Here is a 24,493-nt window from a genome sequence, read left to right as displayed (position 1 = left end):
AGTTTCCAGGCAAGGGATCTAATTTGAGCTGCAGCTGTTGGCCTATGCCACAGACACAGCAGTGTAGATCTGAGCCATGTCTGTTACCTACACCACAGCTCACAGCAACACCAGATATTTAATCCACTGAGTGAGGCCAGGGATCAAACCTGCAACCTCATGGATACTAGTTGGGTTCATTACCACTGAGCCAAATACAGGACCTCCTGGAATTAGTTTTAAAACAATTCCCTAGATAGGAAATTAGTCAATACAGATAATTCTACGTGTTATTAAAATAACTGTTCAAAAGTCAGAGTCCAAAAGGGAACAGAACTAAATTTGCTGTATGCAGCTATCAAATATTAGAAAAAAAACACAAAATTTTCATTTATACCATGGTCAGACACAGTAAACTAGTTCAGTAATATACTAGGAATAATTAAACATTTATAGCAAATAATTACTTGTTCTTGAAGAATTTTTAACAAAATAACCCTACTGATACACTAACCCCAAACACATTTGTGAAATACTTCTCACATACCAACAAACTCCAGCCACCTGACCATTATGGAAGGCACCACAGCAAATACAAAAGTAAAGTGTGCCTATTTTAGAACTCTAACATCCTCGACTACTAATATGCTCAGCTTAAGGGACTTTAGAAGACTAAGAAAACACCAAAAGACTATAAAGAATAGAAAGAGGAATTCAGTGTGTACTAGGTATTGAGGAAAGTGGAATGGAATATGTGAAATCTGATAATAGGGAGAACTGTGATAGATGAGAAAAAGTAAAAAGGGTAACTCAAGAAGATAAAACTGTGGAGTTCCCATAGTAGTGCAACAGATACTAATCCGACTAGTATCCATGAGGATGTGGGTTCAATCTCTGGCCTTGCTCAGTGGGTTGGTGATATGGCATTGCCATGAGCTGTGGTGTATGTAGAAAAATTTCCTATTTTCTCATAAAGTTATATTAACAGTAAATGTATGTTCGATGGGAATTTTTTATATAAAGAACACTGATTTGGAGATTTTTTTTCCCCCACTGTACAGCAAGGGGATCAAGTTATCCTTACATGTATACATTACATTTTTTCCCCCACCCTTTGTTCTGTTGCAACATGAATGTCTGGACATAGTTCTCAATGCTATTCAGCAGGATCTCCTTGTAAATCTATTCTAAGTTGTGTCTGATAAGCCCAAGTTCCCGATCCTTCCCACTCCCTCCCCTTCCCATCAGGCAGCCACAAGTCTTTTCTCCAAGTCCATGATTTTCTTTTCTGAGGAGATGTTCATTTGTGCTGGATATTAGATTCCAGTTATAAGTGATATCATATGGTATTTGTCTTTGTCTTTCTGGATCATTTCGCTCAGTATGAGATTCTCTAGTTCCATCCATGTTGCTGCAAATGGCATTATGTCATTCTTTTTTATGGCTGAGTAGTATTCCATTGTGTATATATACCACATCTTCCGAATCCAATCATCTGTTGATGGACATTTGGGTTGTTTCCATGTCCTGGCTATTGTGAATAGTGCTGCAATGAACATGCGGGTGCATGTGTCTCTTTTAAGTAGCATTTTGTCTGGATAGATGCCCAAAAGTGGGATTGTGGGGTCATATGGAAGTTCTATGTATAGATTTCTAAGGTATCTCCAAACTGTTCTCCATAGTGGCTGTACCAGTTTACATTCCCACCAGCAGTGCAGGAGGGTTCCCTTTTTGGAGATTTTTTTTTCATTATGCAAATAAATAAGGCTTTGCCTAGGACTGTTCACAATCTAATCTAGTTTTCATTAAAATTATTCTCATAGGTACCTTACTTTCTAAAAAGCACAATTTTGAAAAGGGTGATTTGGTATATACAATATATGTTAGACAGTGTAGGACATGGAGAACTGATAGCTTTCATATTTTAACAGCAGTTATTGCCTCAATGTCACTGGAATTGTCCAGTCAGATCTATAGCATTCTGTCCAAACTATATAAATTGACTCTTATGGCAAACCCATCACTTTCTCATAGACACACTTCATTGTTAAAACACAATAGTTAAAAAAAATCGTACTTGAACAATTTGACTATGTAAATACTCCCAGTATTTGAGTATTAAAAAAATAAAGGTCAAGTATGCATTGACCTTCCTTAATATGACTTAAATAAATAATAGCCATATAGTTTTTAATCAAATGTGTTAATATATCAGTTTGCATTTTTATAACACTTAATAATTTACAAAACTGTTTCACTTATATCTTAAGTGAGTGACACATAAAAGTAGTGATAGGAAAGTTATTCATGATCTTGTTTTGAATAAGAGGAAACCAAGGATTATAGAGATAACTGATTAATTAAAGGGTATCTTAAACCCATCTATTAGCAAGCATAACAAATCTTAGATTCTTTAAAATACTCAGTTTGTAAGGAGACAGTTAATTCATATAAGTAACTAACCTGACTCCCAGTCTCCATAGTTCTTCCCATCTATATTTTCTCTTCAGATCTTCTATTCAGAACTGTTTTAAGAACTATTAGCACTTTTGTTTAATATTATCACTATACCTATCATTATTTACCATTTAAGTGGATAACACAACCAAAATAACACAACCTTCAACATCTTTTCTCTTGTTATTTCTTGATCCTGGGTATTTATTTATCAAACAAGTTTCTGTCATGTTCATTTTTTTGTTAATACAGATAGTCCCTGATTTGTGATAGTTTGGCTTACGATGTCTCAACTGTATGATGGTGCCAAAGTGACTTGCATTCAGTAGAAGTTGTACTTCAAATTTATAATTTTGGTTTTTTCCCCAGCCTAGTGATATGTGAGTATAATACTCTGTTGTGATGCTAGCCAGCAGCAGTGAGCTGTACCTTCCAGTCAGCCACACCATCATGACTAAAAACAGCTGATACACTAACAACCATTCTGTACCCATACATCCATTCTGTTTTTCACTTTCTGTACAGTATTCAGAAAATTGCATGATATATTCAACACTTTATTATACATTAGATTTTGTGTTAGATGATTTTGTCCAGCTGTTAAGTGTTCTAGGCATGTCTAAGTTAGGCTAAAGTAAGCTATACTGTTCTATATATTAAGTGTATTAAATGCATTTTCAATTTATAGTGGTTTATTGGACATAATCCCATAAAATTAAGTTAATGACTTAATTTTAAAGTTATTTTATCTCTTCAGTAATCCCTGAGTCAAATATATGGCTTGATGAAATTACAGGTTTGAATAAATAATAACATACAGTAACTCCTAAAAGTACTTTCAACTGGGAAATTTAAAATAAGTTCATTTTTTTTGAAGCCAAAATAATTTGAAATTCTTTTCACTGTAAGCATCAACTAAAAAGGGCTAACACAGTTCTGTTCTATAGATATTTCAAGAACTACGAATCTATAAAATTTTAGATGTTTGTTTTGCCCATTCTGTGCAATAGAAGTTTCTGTGATGATGGCAGAGTTCTATATCTACACTGTCTAAAAGCCACAGCTATGTGTGGCTGTTGAGCACTTTATGTCTAGCCAGTGTGATTGAGAAATGGAATTCAGTATTTTTGAAATTTAAATAACCATGGGTCACTATAACTACCATATTGGACAGTGAATTCCAGACAACCCTCAAAATACAGCAGTTTAAAATCTTGAAAGAGCAAATCTTGAAAGAGCAATTTAAAATCTTGAAAGAGCAAACTCACGGTGAGTTAAGGATCTGGTGTTGCCGCAGCTGTGGCACAAGTTGTAACCATGGTGTGGGTTCAGTCCCTGGCCTAGGAACTTGTACGTGCTGTGGGTATGGCCAAAAATAAATAAAATCTTGAAAAATTACGGAATATTTTTCTTGCGATGTAGAACATAGGTTATGAGTAATTATTCTTATGCTTATATTTTAAGATTCAGATAAACTTCAATTTCTCTTTTAATATGGAATAGTAATATACCATCTTTACATCTTGTACTAATTTATTTTATTTTTTAATATTTAGCAAGACTATAAACTTCTTTAGATTATTATACATTGAGAGTTATCTATTATCATAGGCATTATAGATAGCCTAAGAATGAAAAAGCATGTATAATTATTTGGTACAATATTATTTTGTTATAATAAAAAGTATTTTTGTGAATTTTTGTTTATATATTTGAAAATATTTCACTTTACCAAGTGAAGTCAATTCCATGTTAATGATGGCACAATCCTTGTTGTTGGTAGTAACTATTAAATTTTATATAAAAATTCGTGGCACAGTGGTTAACGAATCCGACTGGGAACCATGAGGTTGCGGGTTCAGTCCCTGCCCTTGCTCAGTGGGTTAACGATCTGGCATTGCCATGAGCTGTGGTGTAGGTTGCAGATGCTGCTGGGATCCCGCGTTGCTGTGGCTCTGGCGTAGACCGGAAACCACAGCTCCGATTCAACCCCTAGCCTGGGAACCTCTGTATGCCGCGGGAGCGGCCCAAGAAATAGCAAAAAGACAAAAAAAAAAAAAAAAAATCTTATTTTTCAAAGAAATGTGTGCATTTAGTTTTTTGTCACATAAAGTACAGTAACAGACGTATTACAGCATTCCTGTGAGTTTATTTATAGGGCATACTTATTAATTTTACACTGAGATCAAGGTGGAGCGTAAAGTCTAGTTGTATTTAAAACTTTATTTATAAATTGCTTAAATTGTTAAAGTGAAAAGTGCTGCAGTTGGCTTCTAGTTCTAGTAAAGATGAAATAAGCACACATCACCCTATCTCTCCTACTGATTACACTCAAAATCCTTGGACAGAACACATAATGTAATTATGTGAGGACTTTGAAAAGTAAATAATAGGAAGCAGATTGAATTTTCTATTTCCTCCCACATCTTCCAGCTTAGACTCAAGGCAGTCCGAATGCCAGAAATGAGGCTTCTTCAGGGAGGAAAAAAGTGAGCAAGATTCTGTTTGGGTATGTGCGTTTCTTGTTCTTACCTCTGGGTAAGAGACAGTTCTAAAACTGCACTCCTATGTGGCAGTGGTGGGAGCAAGTGATTGTACCTGTGCCTAAAACTTTGAGAGAATAAGGTGACAGAGAAAAGATTGAATTAGTATAGGAGATCAGAAGAAAATTTCTAACGTAAACAACAGAAAAATAATCAAAAAATAACAGAGCTCTAGGAAGCTGTGGGACAATATAAAAACCTTTAATATAGATGTCTTTGAAATTATTGTAGGAAGGAGATTAATGCAGCAAAAAATAGGCATATTGCAGAAAACTCCCCCAATTTGGCAAAATACATAAATTTACAAATTCAAGAACTCAGCACAAAGAAAACCATACCCAAATACATCATAATTAAATTACTAAAACCAAAGATAATTTTTCACCAGCTGTCCTGTTCTAAAAGAACTCCTAAAAGAAGTTAGTTATGCAGGCAGAAGAGAAATGATACCAGAGAGAAATTTAGAACTTCATGAAAGGAAGATGAGCAACAGAAATGGTAAATATCTAGATAAATGTGACAGTCTATTTTTCTCTTGGGTTGATTAAATTATGTATGATGGTTGAAATAAAAAATTATAACATTGTCTTTGGCATTTCTGGTGTATGTAGATGTACACATGACAACTTTAGTATAAACGGGGAAGAGTTTAAAGGGAACCAAATGTTTATAAGGTTTATAAATTTCACTTGAAGTGGTAAAATTTTAATTCTTAAATAGACTATGAAAAGTAAATTATGTATATTGTAATTAAGTAAATTATGTAATCTCTTGAGCAACACCAAAAATGGAAAAAAAAAAAAAACAGCTAACAAATATGCAGATATTCAGGTAATCCAAAAGAACATAGGAATTAAGAAACAGAAGTGAAAAAAAGAAGGAAAGAGACTTCTGGTTTCAGCTCTGACGTATGACAAACATAGAAATCATCACTCCTGTTCTTACAAGAGCAACCACCAACCTAAAATCTGGAGAAAGGCAAATCCAGAGAGTTGCAGCAGAGACCTGCTTACCAATAGAGCAGAAGACATTGGAGTCATAAATTGTTAGGAATCTTTAAATGATACTTTTGACAAGTTGCTATAGGTTGAGTATGGACTTGCATGAGAGTGTGAAACTCCTGGGAGCAGCAGTCTTAGGGAGGCCCTCATACTCTCATGAGTTTTACTTACAGGAACCCCATCAGGTTCTCAAGATGAAGATCTTACAGCAGGAGAGAAGAGTAGTCATTGTGAAATATGCCCAGAGCATTCTCCACAAAAGATCTACTCTCTGGTACAAAAGATATTACTAGAGCCATATTCTAGTTTGAGGAGAGTATTCTTCCTGCTCCAGCTCCCTCTAGCTTTTCTATCTCAATTTAAGTGGAGGAAAAGCTGTACCACTGGAGAAACACCTATGAAGGTCACATCCCAGAGAAGTGGATTAAGTAAAACTTTGAGATTTAATCCTAAAATTATAGAATGCTTTTCCTCCCCTACACCTTATTCTCATACCAACACCAAAAACAACAACAACAACAAAAACCCTCGGCTATTTGTTCAAATATGCAGATATATAACAGGACTCCAGAATAAGAACAGTGGATTACAGCTGAATAGGTGCAAGGCATGGACTCTCTCTGAAGAATACTGAGGGAAGCCTTGAGTCAAAACAAGGACACTAGAGGAACTTGAAGCTTCTGACACCTATAGCAAACATTAAATGCAGTCCATCTCCTGGCCAGATTAATAAATCTGCACAGTAAATGCCTGTTTATCTCTGTGCTTATTACTCAGTGCTACATGGTAAACTTTCAACAGAAAAGTAGAAGGCATGCCTAAAGGCAAGAAAAAGGTCTGAAGAGATAAATCAGGTATCAGAACCAGACTCAGATATTGCATATTTTGCAGCTAGCAGATGGGGAATTTAAAATGACTGTGGTTAATATGTTAGGACTGTAATAGGAAAAGCAGGCAATATACAAGAACACATGAGTAGTGTGAGCGGAGAGAAACTCTTATGATCAAATCAAAAGGAAATGCTACAAGTACCAAACACTGTAACAGAAATAAAGTTTTTTGGTGTGGTCATCAGTAGAATGGACACAACTGAGAAAAGTTATGTGCAGTGCGTCCCAGGGCAAGGCAGAGATTCCATGGAAATCTGGGTCAGACCTGCCTGTAGTTCTTGGAGGAGTTCCTGGGAAAACAGAGGGTGACTGTGGCTCATTGTGGGGGAAGGACATTGGATTCAGAGGTCACAGGAATAATCAGTGTGAACTCCTCAAGAGGTGGCCATTTTGGAAAAATCTGGCCCCACCCACCAGGGCTGAGAAGCCCCAGGCCAAACAATAAACCAGATGGGAACACAGCCCCACCCATGAACAAAAAGTCTGCAAAAAGAACCCCCAGGCACACTGCTGCCTCTAATCTCACCCAGAGATAATGCCCCACCAACCACTGGGATAAAGAATCAGCTCCACCTGCCAGTGGCCGGGCACCAGTGTCTCCCATCAGGAAGCCTACAGCAAGCCCCTATACCAGCTTCAGCCACAAGGGTGGTGGATATCAGAAGCAAGATGGCTATAACCCTATTGTCTGCAAAAAGGAGACTACAGTAAAAAATCTATACAGAATGAAAAGGCAGAGAATTATGATTCAGATAAAGGATCAAAAAAAAAAAAAAAGCAAACAGCTAAGTGATCTGGAGATTACCAACCTCCATGAAAAAAACTAGACTAATGACAGTAAAGATGATTCAAGATCTTGGAAATAAACTGGAGGTGAAGATTGATAAATTACAAGAAACATTGAACAGAGAAATAAAAGATGTAAAAATTAAGCAAACAGAGATGTAAAATACAATAACTGAAATAAAAAATTCACTAGAGGGAACCAGCAGCAGAATACAGGACGCAGAAGAATGAATAAGCAAGGTGGAAGACAGACTGGTGGAAGTCACAGATGTGGAACAGTGAAGAGAAAAAAGATTGAAAAGAAATGAAGACGGTCTGAGAGAACTCCTGAAATGTTAAATGCATCAACATTTGTATATAGGGGTGCCAGAGGGAAAAGAGAGAGAAAGGGCCAGAGAAAATATTTGAAGAAACAGTAGCTGGAAACATGCCTAACATGGGGAAGGAATCACTCACTCAAACCTAGGAAGCACAACAAATACCATATAAAATAAACCCAAGGAAGAACACCACAAGACACATACTAATCAAACTGACCAAAATTAAAGGCAAAGTATTGAAAGCAGCTAGGAAAAAGAAACATACAGGGGAACCCCAGTAAGGTTACTGGCTGATTTTTAGCAGAAACTCTGCAGGCCAGAAGAGAGTGGCATGATATGCTTAAACATTAAAGTGATGAAAGGATAAAACCTCCAGCCAAGATTCCTCTACCCAGCAAGATTCTCATTCAGTTTTGAAGGAGAAATCAAAAGCTTTACAGACAAAAGCTAAGAGAATTCAGCACCACTAAACCAACTTCACAGCAAATACTAAAATAACTTATCTAGGTGGAAAAGAAAAGGCCACAACTACAAACAAAAATATTACAAATGACAAGGCTCACCAGTAAAGGCATACATACAGTAAAGTAGGAAACCATCCTCACACAAATATGCTACCAAACCCAAAAATCATGAGAAGAGTACAAATGCAGGATGCTGGAGATGCATTTGCAGTTAAGAAACCAATAGCTTATAACAATCTTGTATATGTATAGACGCCTATATCAAAACTTCATGGTAACTCTAAATCAGAAATCTACAATAGATACACATACAAATAAGAAAAAGCAATCTAAATACAACACTAAAGATAGTCATCAAAACCACAAGAGAAGAGACCAAGAGAAGAAGGAAAGAAAAAAGACCAACAACAAATTCAAAACAATTAATAAAATGGCAATAAGAACATACATATCAATTATTAAATTGAATGTAAGTAGACTAACTGCCCCAACCAGAAGACGTAGACTGGCTGAATGGATACAAAAAAAGACCCATATGTATACTGTCTTCAAGAGACTTACTTCAGTTCTAGGGACACATACAAATTGAAAGTGAGAGGATGAAAAAAAATATTCCATGCAAATGGAAATAAAAAAAAGCTGGAGGAGCAATTTTCATTACAAGACAAAATAGGCCTTAAAACGAAGAATGATGTAAGTGACAAAGAAGGACATTACATAATGATCAAAGAATCAATCCAAGAAGATATAACAATTGTTAAATATACATGCACCCAACATGGGATCACTTTATATATAAGGCAACTGCTGGAGTTCCTGTCGTGGTGCAGTGGTTAACGAATCCAACTAGGAACATGAGGTTGCAGGTTCGATCCCTGCCCTTGCTCAGTGGGTTAAGGATCTGGCATTGCCATGAGCTGTGGTGCAGGTTGCAGATGCAGCTTGGATCCCACGTTACTGTGGCTCTGGTATAGGCCAGTGGCTACAGCTCCAATTGGACCCCTAGCTTGGGAACCTCCATATGCCACGGGAAGCAGCCCTAGAAAAGGCAAAAAGGAAAAAAAAGCAACCGCTAACAATCTTAAAAGGAGAAATTGACAATAACATAATAATAGCGGGGGACTTTAGCACCCCTCTTAACATCAATGGACAGATCATCCATACAGAAAATCAACAAGGAAGCACAGGCCTTAAATGATGCATTAGACCAGATGGACTTAATAGGTATTTATAGAATATTCCATGCAAAAGCAGCAGAATACACATTCTTCTAATTGCACACAGAACTTTCTCTAGGATAGATCACAGTCTGGATTTCAAGCCTCAGCAAATTTAAGAAAATTGAAATCATATCAAGCATCTTTTCTGATCACAGCACTATAAGAGTAGAAATCAACAAGAAGAAAAAAACAGCAAAAAAAAAAAAAAACACCTGGAGTTTAAACAACATGCTCCCTAACAACCAGTGGATCGCTGAAAAAATCAAAGAGTAAATTAAAAAATACCCAGAAGCAAATGAAAACAAGGACACAACAATCCAAAACCCAAGGGGGTGCAGCAAAAGCAGTTCTAAGCAATGTTTATAGCAATAGCAGCCTAATTCAGGAAATAACACAAACTCAAAAATGTAACCTTACCCCTAAATCAACTAGAGAAAGAGCAAACAAAATTCAGAGTGAGTAGAAGGAAAGAAATCATAAAGATCAGAGCAGAAATAAATGCAATAGAAACAAAGAAAACAACAGAAAAAAATCAATAAAATTTATAAACCCTTAGCCAGACTCACCAAGGAGAGGAGTTGAGTCAATAAAATTAGAAATGAAAAAGGAGAAGTTACAATATACATCAACAGAAATACAAAGGGTCATAAGAGACTACTACAAGCAACTGTATGCCAATAAAATGGACAACCTAGAAAAAATGGACAAATCCTTATAAAAGTACAGTGTTCCAAGACTAAACCAAGATGACATAGAAAAGATGAGCAGACCAATCAATGGTACTGAAATGGAAACTGATAAAAAAAACTTCCAACAAACAAAAGTCCAGAACCAGATGGCTTCATAGGTGAATTCTATCAAAAATTTAGAGAAGAGTTGTAACACCTGTCCTTCTGAAACTATTCCAAAGAATTGCAGAGGAAGGAACAATGCCAAACTCATTCTGTGTGGTATCAGATACCAAAATCAGACAAAGATACCACAAAAAAAGAAAATTAGAGGCCAATATCACTGATGAACATAGATGCAAAAATCCTCAACAGTACTAGCAAACCAAACCCAGCAATAAGTTAAAAGGATTGTATAGCATGATCAGGCGGGATTTATCCCAGGGATGCAGGGATTCTTCAGTATCCACAGATCATTCAGTGTGATACACCACATTAACAAACTGAAGAATAAAACCGTATGATTCTCTGAGTAGATGAAGAAAAAGCTTTTGAAAAAATCCAACATTCCTTTCTGATAAAAACCCTCCAGAAAGTGAGCATAGAGGGAATCTACCTCAACATAATAAAGTCCATATGTGAGAAATTCACAGCTAATAACATCATTCTCAATGGTGAAAAGAAAGAATTCTCACTAAGATCAGGAAAAAGACAGGGATATGCACTCTCACCACTGCTATTCAACAGTTTTGGAAGTGCTAGCCACAGCAATCAGAGAAGAAAAAGAAAGAAAAGGAATCCAAATTGGAGAGGAAGATGTAAAACTATCACTGTTTGAGGATGTCATGATACTATACCTAGAAAATCCTAAAGATGCTCCAGAAAACTGTTAGAGATCACCAGTGAATTTGGTAAAGTTGCAGGATACCAAATTAATACACAGAAATCAACTGTATTTCTATGTATTAACAATAAAGATCAGGAGTTCCCGTCCTGGCACAGTGGAAATGAATCCGACCAGGAAACATGAGGTTGCAGATTCGATCCCTGGCCTCGCTTAGTGAGTTAAGGATCTGGCATTGCTGTGAGCTGGTGTAGATCACAGACATAGCTCAGATCTGGCGTTGCTGTGGCTCTGGCGTAGGCCGGTGGCTACAGCTCCGATCAGACCCCTAGCCTGGGAACCTCCATATGCCGTGGGTGCGGCCCTAAAAAGACAAAAGACAAAAAATAAAAAAAAAACAATAAAGATCAGAAAGAGAAATTAGGGAAACAATTCCATTTATCATCACATCAAAAAGAATAAAATACGTAGGAATAAACCTAGCTAAAGAGATGAAAGATCTATGCTTTGAAAACTATAAGATGCTGATGAAAAAAATCAAAGATAACACAAACAGGTGGAAACATACTCTTGCATGGGAAGAATCAGTATGGTCAAAATAACTATACTACCCAAGGCAGTCTACAGATTCAGTGCAATTCCTATCAAATTCCCAATGGCATTTATCACAGAACTAGAACAAAATATTTTAAGTTTTTTTTTTTTTTGGAAGCACAAAAGACCCAGAATAGCCAAAGCAATCCTGAGAAAGAAAAATGGAACTGGATGCATCAGGTCCCCTAACATCAGAGTATACTACAAAGCTACAGTCATCAACACGTACAATACTGGCACAAAAACAGAAATATACATCAGTGGAACAAGTTGGAAAGCCCAGAATTAAACCTATGCACCTAAATTCAACTAATCTGTGACAAAGGAGGCAAGAAAATACAGTGAATCAAAGACAGTCCCTTCAGTAAGTGGTTCTGGGAAACTGGACAGCTACAAATAAAAGAATGAAATTAGAACACTTCCTAACACCATACATGAAACTAAACTCAAAATGGATTAAAGACCTGAATATAAGGCCTGATAGTATAAAACTCTTAGAGGAAATCATAATCTGAATACCCTCTGGCATAAAACACAGCAATATCTTCTCAAATCCACCTCCTAGAGTAATGACAATTAAAAACAAAAATAAACAAGTGGGACCTGATTAAACTTAAAAGTTTTTGCGCAGCAAAGGAGACCCTAAGCAAAAGGAAAAGAAAATTCTCAGAATAGGAAAAAATATTTGCAAATGAAGCTACTGACAATATATAAACACCTCCCCCCTGGCTCAATAACAAAAACAACTCCATCAAAAAATGGGCAGAAGATCTAAAAAGACAGTTCTCCCAAGAAGACATACAGATGGCCCAAAAAAAAAAAAAAAAAAAAAAAAATAAGATGTTCAGCATCACTAATTATTAGAGAAATGCAAATTAAAACTACCCTGAGGTACCACCTTACACCAGCCAGAATGGCCATCATCAAGAAATCTACAAACAATAAATGCTGGAGAGAGTGTAGAGAAAAAGGGAACCTTCTTACACTGTTGGTGGGAAGGTATATTGGTGCAACTACTAGTGAAAACAGTATGGAGATTCCTCAAAAAACTAAAAATAGAATTACCATATGATCTGGCAATCCTATTCCCGGGCATCTATCCAGAGAAAACCAAGACTCAAAAAGATATGTGTACCCCAATGTTTGTTACAGCACTATGTGCAATAGCCAAGACATGGAATTAACCTAAATGTCCATTGACAAAGGAGGGGATAAAGAAAATGTGGTACAGGAGTTCCCGTCGTGGCGCAGTGGTTAACGAATCCGACTAGGAACCATGAGGTTGCGGGTTTGGTCCCTGGCCTTGCTCAGTGGGTTAACGATCCGGCGTTGCCGTGAGCTGTGGTGTAGGTTGCAGACACGGCTCGGATCCCGCGTTGCTGTGGCTCTGGCATAGGCCGGTGGCTATAGCTCTGATTCGACCCCTAGCCTGGGAACCTCCATATGCCGCAGGAGCGGCCCAAGAAATAGCAACAACAACAAAAACAACAACAAAAAAGACAAAAGACAAAAAAAAAAAAAAAAAAAAGAAAGAAAATGTGGTACATATACACAATGGAATATTACTCAGCCAAAGGAATGAAATAATGGCATTTGCAGCAACGTGGATGGACCTAGAAATTATCAAGCTAAGTGAAGTTAGACAGTGAGACACAAACATGATATGCTGTCACTTATATGTGGGATCTAAAAAAATGATACAATGAACTTCTTGGCAGAACAGAAACTGACTCACAGACTTTGAAAAACTTATGGTTACCAAAGGAAACAGGTTGGAGGGGGTGATGGGCTGTGATTTGGAAATATAAAATTACATTGTGATGATGGTTGTACAACTATAAATGTAATGAAATTCATTGAATTAAAAATAAATAAATAATCAGTCCAGGGTCAAAGATAAAGTCTTAAAGGAAATTAGAAAATATTTTTGGACTGCATGAAAATATAAATACAATGTGTAAAAATTTGACAGATGTACTAAATCATTATTCAGAGAGAAATACATAGATATGAGCTTATATATTTAAAAAAAATTTAAAATTCTTTTTTTTTTTTTTTTTTTGGCTTTTATGCCTTTTCTAGGCCCGCTCCCACGTCATATGGAAGTTCCCAGGCTAGGGGTCTAATTGGAGCTGTAGCCACCGGCCTGCACCAGGGCCACAGCAACGTGGGATCCAAGCCGCGTCTGCAACCTACACCACAGCTCAGGGCAATGCCAGATCGTTAACCCACTGAGCAAGGCCAGGGATCAAACCTGCAACCTCATGGTACCTAGTCAGATTTGTTAACCACTGCGCCACGACGGGAACTCGGAAAAAATGATATAATCTAAACTTCCATATTATGAAACTAGAAAAAGAGCCGGAGTAACCCAAAGAAAGTAGTGGGAATGGGAAAAGATAAGAGCAGGAATTAATGAAATTGAAAACAGAAAAAATGATAGAGAAAATTAATTACAAAAAAAAGATGGTCCTTTGAAAAATTAAATGAAACTTAGAATCCTCTAGCCGGACTGACCAAGATAAAGAGAAAATGCAAATTACCAGCATAAGGAATGAGAGAGGAACTCTTAACTACATATGCCACAGGCATTAAAAGTGTAGTAAGAGGATATCTGTAACAGTTCTTTTCTCATGACTTTGACACCTAGTTGAAATAGACCATTTTTGGAAAGACTGATGCTACCAATATGCAATGAAAATGAATTAGGTAACTGAGTAGTACTATATCTATTGCAGAAATTGAATTAGTATTTGTGGCCTTCCGAAAAAGAACTACTGGCCCAAATAATTTTCCTGACAAATTCTACCAAACATTTCAGGAATGATACCAGTTACCTGCAATCTCTTCCAGAAACTAAAAGATGGAATACTTCCCAACTTATAAGGCCATCCTTAACCTGATACCAAAATCATACCAGGATAGTCCATAAAAATAAAACTTCAAGACAGTATATCTTGTAAATATATACAGATTTTCAATAAAATGTTAGTAAATTGAATCCAGCAATATATAAAAAGAAAAGTACACAGAGACCAAGAGGTGTTTATCCTGGGAATTCAATATTTTTTTAATATTTGAAAATTAATAACTATAATCTGCCATATTAGCAGACTAAAGAAGTAAAACCATATGATCATATCAACAGATGCTGAAAAGGTATTAGATAAAATTCAGCATCTCTTAAGATAAAAACATTCCACTAACTGGGAATACATGGAAACTTCATCTTGGTAGGGGGCATCTACAAAAACATATCTATAGCTAACACCATAATTAGTGATGAATAATTGTACACTTTCTTCCCAAGATTGGGAATAAGGCAGGGGTATCCCCTCTCACCACTGCTTTAACATATTACTGGAAGCCTGACCACCACAATATGGCAGGAAAAATAAAAGACATAGGGATTAAAAAAGGAAAAACAAAAACTGTATCTCTTCAAAGACATGATTGCCTACATAGAAAAGCCCAAGAAATCTACAAAAAGAAAAAGACTCCTACAGTTAATAAATGAATTTAGGAAGGTTGCAGTATACAAGTTTAGTATATAAAAATAAGTCATATTTCTATATACTAAACTACTAAAATGAACAATTGTAAACATTTTTCAGGTACCATTTACAGTACCAATTTAACAAAATAATACTTAAGTATAAGGTGTAAGTCTAACAAAATGTTTAAGATCTGTATGCTGAAAACTATAAGATGGTAATAAAAGAAATCAAAGACCAGAATAAGTAAAAGATACGTCATTGTGGATTGAAAGACTCAATATGGTTATTTCTCTCAATAAACCCATTCTCAGTGAAGTGCTAGCAAGATTATTTTTTGTATAAACTTTTAACAATTATGTGGAAAAGTTAAAGTATAATAACCAAAACAAGAAAAAAGTGTTGGAAGATTTACATAATCAGATTTTAATACTTACTGAAAAGCTATAGAAACCAACACAATATGGTATTGATGAAAGACTTGACACATAGATCAGTAAAACAAAATAGAATGTCCAGAATAGACCCACACAAATAATGGTTAATTGATTTTTGTCAAAGGTGCAAAAGCAGTTGTAAATGGATTTATAAATTATGGTAAATCCACACTTATAGTTGAATACTATTCAATAAAAATTAGTAAACTGTTGAAACATAGCATAAATAAACCTCAATTTTTATGCTGTGCTAAATGAAAGAGCCAAGCCTTAAATGAATCCATTTATAACATTTTGGGAAAGACAAAACTATTTTTTGTTTAATTTTTAAATTTAATTTTTATTTTATATCGGAGTATAGTTTATTTACAATGCTATGTTAGTTTCAGATATACAGCAAAGTGATTCAGTTATACATATACAGGTATCCATTCTTTTTCAGATTCTTTTCCCATGTTGGTCACTACAGAATATTTAGAGTTCCCTGTGCTATAAAATAGGTATTTGTTGACTGTTTTATGTACAGTAGTGTGTTAATCCCAAATCTAAAACTTTTATTTGAATAGCAGGAGTCATGGTCATATCATTTGCCCTCCACATGGAGCAAATACATTATTTACATATCAAATGCTTCCATGTTTTTTTTTCTTTAACCTTCAAACTCTAAAATACTTAGTTCTACTTGGCCCCAACATAATTGTAAACATAAATGTTGACAGTGAAATTACGTAGATATAAGGTGACTATCTAAGTGAAAACATCCTCCGAACGATTTCTCAGACCCTGGACAGTATATCCAAGAACTAGTCCCACCACCTACTGTCCTTTTACCCATACTTCCCCAACCTTGTTTGAACAATATTGGATTTGAAAACATCTTTACTGGCAGTAATTATTGTTCAGTTCAAAGGAGCCTTGATGTAGGAGGTATAAGATGTAGGTGAATTTGGGGAAGTCACTTAATATTTATAAGTTTGTTTTCACATCTTAAAATAGAGATAGTAATACCTGTCCTGCTTTTCATTTGTGAAGATCTGATGAGCCAATGGAAACCATATTGTAAATTGCTTGTTAATGTAAGGTATCATTACAATTATTAAACATAAGAAAGAAACCAATATTTTGTAATACTTATTGCAATCAAAGGAAGTTCAACTCTGAAAATTGTTATTTCTACATTCAATGCTGAGTGAATAGTAAGGACTCTATAACTTCAAAATTACTCTAGTTTTATTATCATTCATTATGTAAACTATCAGAATATAAGATGTTTATGGCAAATATTGGGTACAAGGCTAAACATCTTAGTACAGATTAAATTTCTGAAAATATCATCAGGAAGATTAACAAGCTATGTGCTTCTTAAGATTAACTTGAATTAAGAAGGAATTCTGTAATAGTTAAAGATGTAGTGTTTCTTTCTAGCAGTAGATGCCAGTAGAGTTCTTTTTAATGAAAATCAAACTGCCTAAGTACTTTCATAGCAACAGCTTCTGGTCACATCATATATAGAAATATTGCTGTAAAGATGAGATTCTACTTTCTATAAGGATTTTGTAACAAATAAAAACCTGTTTTATTGAAGAAAATATACAAATTTCAAGTGTAGTTTTTTCTAGATTCTCATCTAGTGAAGCTTAATTTATCCTCCTCCCCTCCATCTCCTTTTTTTTTTTGCTCTACTAATTTTTTTTTTTTTTTTTTTGTCTTTTTGCTATTTCTTTGGGCCGCTCCCACGGCATATGGAGGTTCCCAGGCTAGGGTTCCAATCGGAGCTGTAGCCATTGGCCTACGCCAGAGCCACAGCAACGCAGGATCCGAGCCGTGTCTGCAACCTACACCACAGCTAAGGCAACGCCAGATCGTTAACCCACTGAGCAAGGGCAGGGACCGAACCCGCAACCTCATGGTTCCTAGTCGGATTCGTTAACCACTGCGCCACGACGGGAACTCCTGCTCTACTAATTTTTATAAGGCTTATTATACATTGATTTAAATAAATTAATCTTAGTGTTCTAATTAGAAATCTGGAATATCTGTACTAAGTCAAGTAACACTGAATGTAAGTCTAGACATGTTAAAAATGAATAATGGGCCTGAAATATGAGATTAGTTTTGTGCTTTTGGCAAAGGAATATATGAGTGTGATATTTGGGGGAGGTTAATATGTCAGAGACGACTGAAAGGATTAGCTAGAAGTAGAGAAGACAAGTTATTTTAGAAATCCACATTTGCACTAATAAAAACGAAATTCTCAAAGACTGAGTAAAATTTAGTAGCTGACTGAATATGGAGAAAAAAGTTAAATGGCATCACTTTTATTGCTGTTAACTCTGTATATGAACAACTAGGTGATTGTTGGGTAATTTACAAATATGGTCCTCTCAAAATTAAAACATTTTCAAATGTTTGATTCTACTTAGACCTTTGATTTATTAAAAATGAATGAATACTTCACTGTATGTTGAGTATGTAATACATTCATTGTATTTATGAATTCAAGTAACTCACAATTTGAGACAAATTTATAAGCAGCAGATTTTAACATAAAATTATAAGATCATTGGAAAAAGGAGAGAGAGCAGTTTATTTTTCTAGGAAGTATGTGGGAAACGTCATTGAAGAGATGAGCCTTAAGGATGAATAGAATTTCTTCCAAGAGAGCAAGTCAAAGAATTCAGGAATTTTATCTACTTATGCTCATACAGAGTCAGTTCATACTCTGCAGATGTTTACTAAAGATTGTAGACACCTGTTCAGTGTCTGGTGCAAAGTCAGATGTTAATAAATTGTTATTATATAACACATTTATCAGAAAACCACAAATTTAAGAAGTTTGATCTTACAGGTACAGTTGCCTCTTTGTTTAGATTGATGCTAATTTTATTACACAAAAAAAAATACACAAATGAGCTGTTATTTGACAAAATTCATTAGTCAGTGTTTCCTAGGTGCATGTGTGTTGTGTGTCCTATTTGATTACATTGTTATTCCTATTTATTGTATTTATTGTTAATGCTTATATTTATTTTATTTTTTAAGCAGTAGGCAGGAAATCTAGACCAAGATTTTTCTAGATAGATTTTTTTAAATCCCTCTCTCCCTCCGTACCTTCCTTCCTTCTTTCCATCCATCCATCCATCCTTCTTTCCCTTATTTAAAGCTTCCAAAGAGAAATTTCTTATCCTTTAATTAGTGTGAGAAGGCAGGTACTCCAAATCATTGTTAAATGTCACATGTTACTTTTTTCCTATAAATGGACAATTTGCTTTAACCAAAACAGCTTTTTCCAAGTAAAACTCTCTAAATCAGGGGATGGGTGAGCAGTAGTCCTTAGTGTTAAACTTAAAAATTAACATGTCTCAGACAATTAGAAGGATTTTTTTTCCTCTTAATTGAAATTTCTTACTGTGGCTGATTTTATATAATTTTAATCTTTTTTAAAAAAATTTTACAATGTTTTAAAGTGTACTGCTGATAGGCACCTGTCAGATTATGTTTGATGAATAATAATGACATACTAAGTTTTTGTAGTTCCTGTATATATTAGATTTAAGTCAGTGGATTAGCAACATTGAGTTCTTTTTTTAAGTGCTAGTTCAGATTTTTTAACTTGAAAGTTATGTTATAAATTTGTTTTGCAAGTGTTTTATAATATCCATTCCATACCAGTTTTCAGTGGAAAGTTAACTACTTATAAGGATTCATAAAATCTATAGCCGATTTCTTGGAAAGAAAAAAAAAAAACATTTGTAACATATATTTGGAGAGTGATTTGGCCTTCAGATGTTTACAGAGTTGTAATACATGTTTAACTAGTGTTCTTTTTTTAAAAAAATATTTAGTTTACTATCTATAACAAAACTTTATATTTAATAGTCTCAGTAACTGTGTATTAATATAAAACACTCTTAAACGTAGAGCCTTTTAGGATGATATTTCAGGTCTTTAAAATCTTCAGCTCAGTTGAGATGAGGAGTTTTGCTGAGAGGCTCGGTAATGTGCTGTTTTATATTAACAGGAAACAGAACAGCAGTAGTGGTTTGAATACCCTGCAAACAGGAAGTTTGACACATGCATAGCTCTTAGCTTCTGTGTAAGAAGTTGTTGAGCTCCTCCTGAGAATATTTTCAGTTACTTTAAGTTAAGTGTAAATGCACATGAATGGCAGCTTATAGAGAACTACCCTGTAACCAGTATACAGGTACAACTGCACTTCAAAAATTGGAAGGTTTTGCCAGCCGATTATTTCATAGACACTCCAAAGGTACTGCACATGATCAGAAAACAACTCTGGAAAATGACAGCCTTCATTTCTCTGAACATACTGTCTTATGGGACAGATCAAGTAAGTTTTGTTTTGTTTTGTTTTCATGGTACATTGTAAGTAGAAGCTAAAATACTAATTGGAGTTTTAGATTCAAATGGAGAACTTTGGGTTTTGTTTTTTTTTTGTTTTTTTTTTTTTGTTTTTTTTGCCTTTTTGTGATTTGTACAAGGATATTTTGCAAGATGAAGTTGAAAAAATCCACAAAAACTTGATTCTAGGTTGAGCTGAATCACATAGTTCATTGTTTCCTTTTAAATATGACTATTTAAGTTGAATATCAGTGGGAAATTTTTCTACAAAATTCTTACATCATATCTAGTGTATGTTGCTGTTTGGGATTTTTTTGTTTTTGTTCTTATGTACAAGTGAAATACCTACATTTAAGAAAAAATTTTCAGTTTATTCTAAAATATCGTGGATTTATGTCTTAAAATTCAAAAAGGAAAAAATTCTTGAAATAATAATTAAAAATTTATCGTGAGTGCCATTTTTTATTTTTAAATGCATGTGGAAAAGTAACTTCAGTTTTATAAACATTATTTCTAATATGAAAGCATGGGTAGCATGATTTTTTGGTACTTATAATGTTATAAATATCTTTTATAAATATCTGATATTTATAACATTATAAATATCAAAAGTTTTCATATGGGGGAAGTTGTTTATGCATGCATCACATTCTTTCCAGGCATGTTAAAATGTTTGAACTTACTGCTTTGCTGAAATAGTGATATGTAATAATTTTTTGTGACATGTACTTTAAAGGATAAATTTCACATGTAAACAATACCAGTGCCACCATTCCACATTTCACCTTGAACCCTCCCCAAGGTATTTTTGTTACTCTGATTAAAGAAAATATTTCTTGCCCTTTTTAGTGTATTCGATCACCAGATAGAACTAGGTTTTGCTTCTTTCTGTTTATATATATAGTCCACTGCAATTAAGGAAGAAAACTCAGTTTAAAAAAAGCAGCAAAAAACCAAGAATGGCTTACAAAATTGACTCCTTGGTTTATATAGTACCTTCATAGTTCCACAGAAACTTATTTGAATTTTTTTTTTTTTTTTACTGCATCAGAATTTTTTCATCTTTTTCAAGCTATTTTAGGGAGAAAGTAATGAATATATATTTGTACAATTTTTTTTTTACTCTAGAGGTTTTGATTATAATTATCCTTACTCTACTGCAAGTTGTTGGATAAGGAATCTCAAATATCTTCAAAATAATGAACTGTTGAATATTGAAACAGTAGTACATTATTAAAGTTTATCATGCAACAAAAATTTGCTATTCATTCTGCTTGCCTGTTTTGTTAAATTGCCTCCTAAGGCCTGTTGGAAAACATTTTTATGCATTTCAAGGACCTTTTAATTGAACATTCAATGAGGAATGAGGACAGTACTAAATTAGTTTCTGTTTCGCTAATGTCTGTTCTTACAAATATTGGGTGTTTAATAAATGTATCTCAAATGAACATCATGAACTTTTTGATTAAAAATTATGTTTGAACTATACTATCACCATTTTTAAAATGTGTGGGGGCTTATCACATTTTCTGAGACATGTTTTAAAATCCAGCAATTAAAAATATGAGCTAGAATTTCTTTTGACCAAAAAACAGACTGATAAAAGCTGTTAACATTTTTCTTTATTGTGATGTCTCAAAATAAAATAAATAGGATCATTGTACACAGTGAAATTAGGTTCAAACCTGATAGCCATTCAAATAATAGTCATGATATAGGGAATTCTTAGAGTAACTGAATGCTTATTAATCAAGCATTCTTCCACATTCTCTTTCATATCCTAAAATATCAAAACAGACACAATAACTTTATATATCTAGTGATAAGTATGGTAAGCATGAAGTTCTAGTTTCCTTCTATGGAATGTGTTGATACAAAGGAAAAAACAGATACAACAGAAACAGAGGAATCCTTTTGTTTCAAAATTCCAAGGTTAGTTTTTGTGGTGAAAACACAAGTTTTTATTCATTCGTAGTGTGAATTATGGAAGAAGTTATGACCATATGAAGTTTTCGTACAAGCCACATTCTTGAAAGCTACTTAAAGCAGTTTGCTTTCATTGACTTGTTTGACAAGAAAAAGGAATGTATTATCTCCTGATAATAAGCTCTCTGATTATGCTTGTTCAAAAAGTACTATTTAAGAAATCAACTAAATACAGAAACTACATGCAATTTTATAAAAAATTAGGTTTGTGAACTATTGAGTAAAGATTAATTACCAATTTAGGAATGTGTGAAATTTAATAATTTTAATCCAAGTTTCTTCTGTGGTGACATGAAATAGAGGAAGAAATACAGAAAAAAGGCCACATAGTGGTTTCCAGGTGCCTTACATGCATTTTATCTTTTACTATTAAATTAAGTAACAGAAAATCCTATTTGAGAACATAAATATTTAACAGCTGATTCCGTACACACATAAATACATGAAATTCAAAACAAAAACACGAAGGAATTCTGCTTTTTATTCTCATCGTGGAGATGGGAATATTGACATTCGAGTTTTTTTTCTAGCAAAAAAAATTTATTATGGTTGGCTTTTAAATATTCCTTTGATCATAAATGGTGTGTTGAATTACACAATGCTGAAATTGATGGAAATTTTGCACATTTTAAATCTTGGACATTAGACATTTAGTAAATGTCTAATTACCATATTTGAAGGACTGAATAGATGAATACCATCAAACGCTTTACCTATTCTCCTTTCCCGTGAATTGACAGGCTATTTCTCCAACAGATACAAATCCATATTAGTGAAGCTTAGAGTTAAATAGTATATTGAACAAATAAGTAATTTTGTATATGGATTTCTTCAGGTAAAATCAAAGCTAAACAGGTTATAATAGACTACTTTATCTAGTCAGTTTTACCTTTCCAAAGCTTACACTGTCTTTAAGATAATTCACTTCCATGCTTATTTCTTGTTTTTTAATGATTTGTATTTCTTACGTCATGGCTGGTTTACAGTGTTCCATCAGTTTTCTACTGTACAGCAAAGTGACCCAGTCACTCACACACACACACACACACACATTCTTTTTCTCAAATTATCCTCCACTAAATCTGTATCATTATGACTTCAAAGCTAAAAGACCTGTCACATTATCTTTTTATCTACTTTTTTCATCTTTAACTATTCTGTAAGCATCTTGGTAGTCATCAGTTTTTACTCAGCAAACATTTTTGAGGATTTACAATATTGTAGACTATCAAGAAGGCTCTGGAAAGACATAAGATCTAGTTCTTGCCCTGAAAAACAGTAGGAAGAGTAAACATACAGATAACATAATATTCAAGGAATAGGGAAATGGTTGCTTAAAAATATTTAAGTAGCTTACTGTGGGAGCTTAGTGTAAGAAGAAATTAGCACTAAAGAGAAGATGGGGCCTTCAAGTATATTGAAGAAAGAATTGAAGTTTTGAGACTCAGAGGAGGAGAAACAGGTTATTTTATTATAAGAGTATAACACACACATATATATGAAAATATGGATATTTAGGATTTACTTAAAAGATATAATGAGATACTATCTGAAAAGGTAGAATGTGGATTTGATCTCTGAAAGCTTTGTTACATATTCAGAATTTTGGACTACATTCTAATAATTAATGGGGAATCAGTGCAGTTTTTTAAAATGAGAAATAATGTATAATGTGGTCTTTGTTAAAAGAGCCTAAAGAATTTTAACTAGCACAATGCAGGAAAGGTTAATGTGCTTATTCTACTACACAGAAAGGTAGTAGCTGCTATACATTTTCTATTGGAGCTGGGCACTTAATTAGAACTAATACTTTTTTTCAGTAGCTTTTTTTTTTTTAATTGAAGTATAGTTGAAATACAGTGTTGTTTTAATTTCAGGTGTATAGCATAGTGATTCAGTATTTTTGCAGATTCTGTTCCGTTATAGGTTATTACAAGATAATGGGTATAATTCTCTGTGCTATATAGTAAATCCTTGTTGCTTATCATATATAGTAGTTGGTATATGTTAATCCCATATTCCTAATTTGTCCCCCACCCCCTTTTTTGTCCCTCTAGTAACCACAAGTCTGTTTCTGTTTTGTATATACATTCATTTGTATTATTTTTTAGGTTCCACATATAAGTGATGTCACCTAGTATTTTTCTTGCTCTATTTCACTAAGCCTAGTATTCTCTAGGTCCATCCATGTTGCTGCACGTGTTGCTTGGCTTTTATGGCCAAGTATTATTTCATTGCGTGCGCTTGCATGCGTGCATGCGTACTGCATATTCTTAATCCAGTTGTCTGTTGATGGGCATTGGGGTTGCTTCCATGTCTTGGCTATTGTAAATAGTGCTAGTATGAACATTGGAGTGCATATGTCTTTTAGAATTAGTATTTTTGTTTTTTCTAAATACATACCCAGGAGTGAACTTGCTGGATCATACGGTGGTTCTATTTTTGGTTTTT

The 24,493-nt window shown here is 34.3% G+C and overlaps 1 protein-coding gene across 2 annotated transcripts in view; it reads left to right on the top strand.

Moving 5' to 3' along the window:
• The window catches only part of PRKACB (protein kinase cAMP-activated catalytic subunit beta), a 118,589-nt gene that overhangs the window by 25,601 nt on the left and 68,495 nt on the right, over nucleotides 1-24,493 (top strand). Inside the window, 1 exon segment of one of the 2 annotated variants that reach the window (NM_001444737.1) lies at nucleotides 19,768-20,045. Coding sequence (NP_001431666.1) covers nucleotides 19,862-20,045 — 184 coding nt within the window. The 5' untranslated portion in view covers nucleotides 19,768-19,861. 2 annotated transcript variants of the gene reach the window in all.

Source organism: Sus scrofa, chromosome 6 (assembly GCF_054392235.1).
Source record: "Sus scrofa isolate SSC_HxYL_T2T_F1_AM1 chromosome 6, Sscrofa_HxYL_maternal_Yorkshire_Landrace_v2.0, whole genome shotgun sequence".
NCBI classification, from domain to species: Eukaryota; Metazoa; Chordata; class Mammalia; order Artiodactyla; family Suidae; genus Sus; species Sus scrofa.
This window is presented reverse-complemented; position numbering and strand designations above follow the sequence as displayed.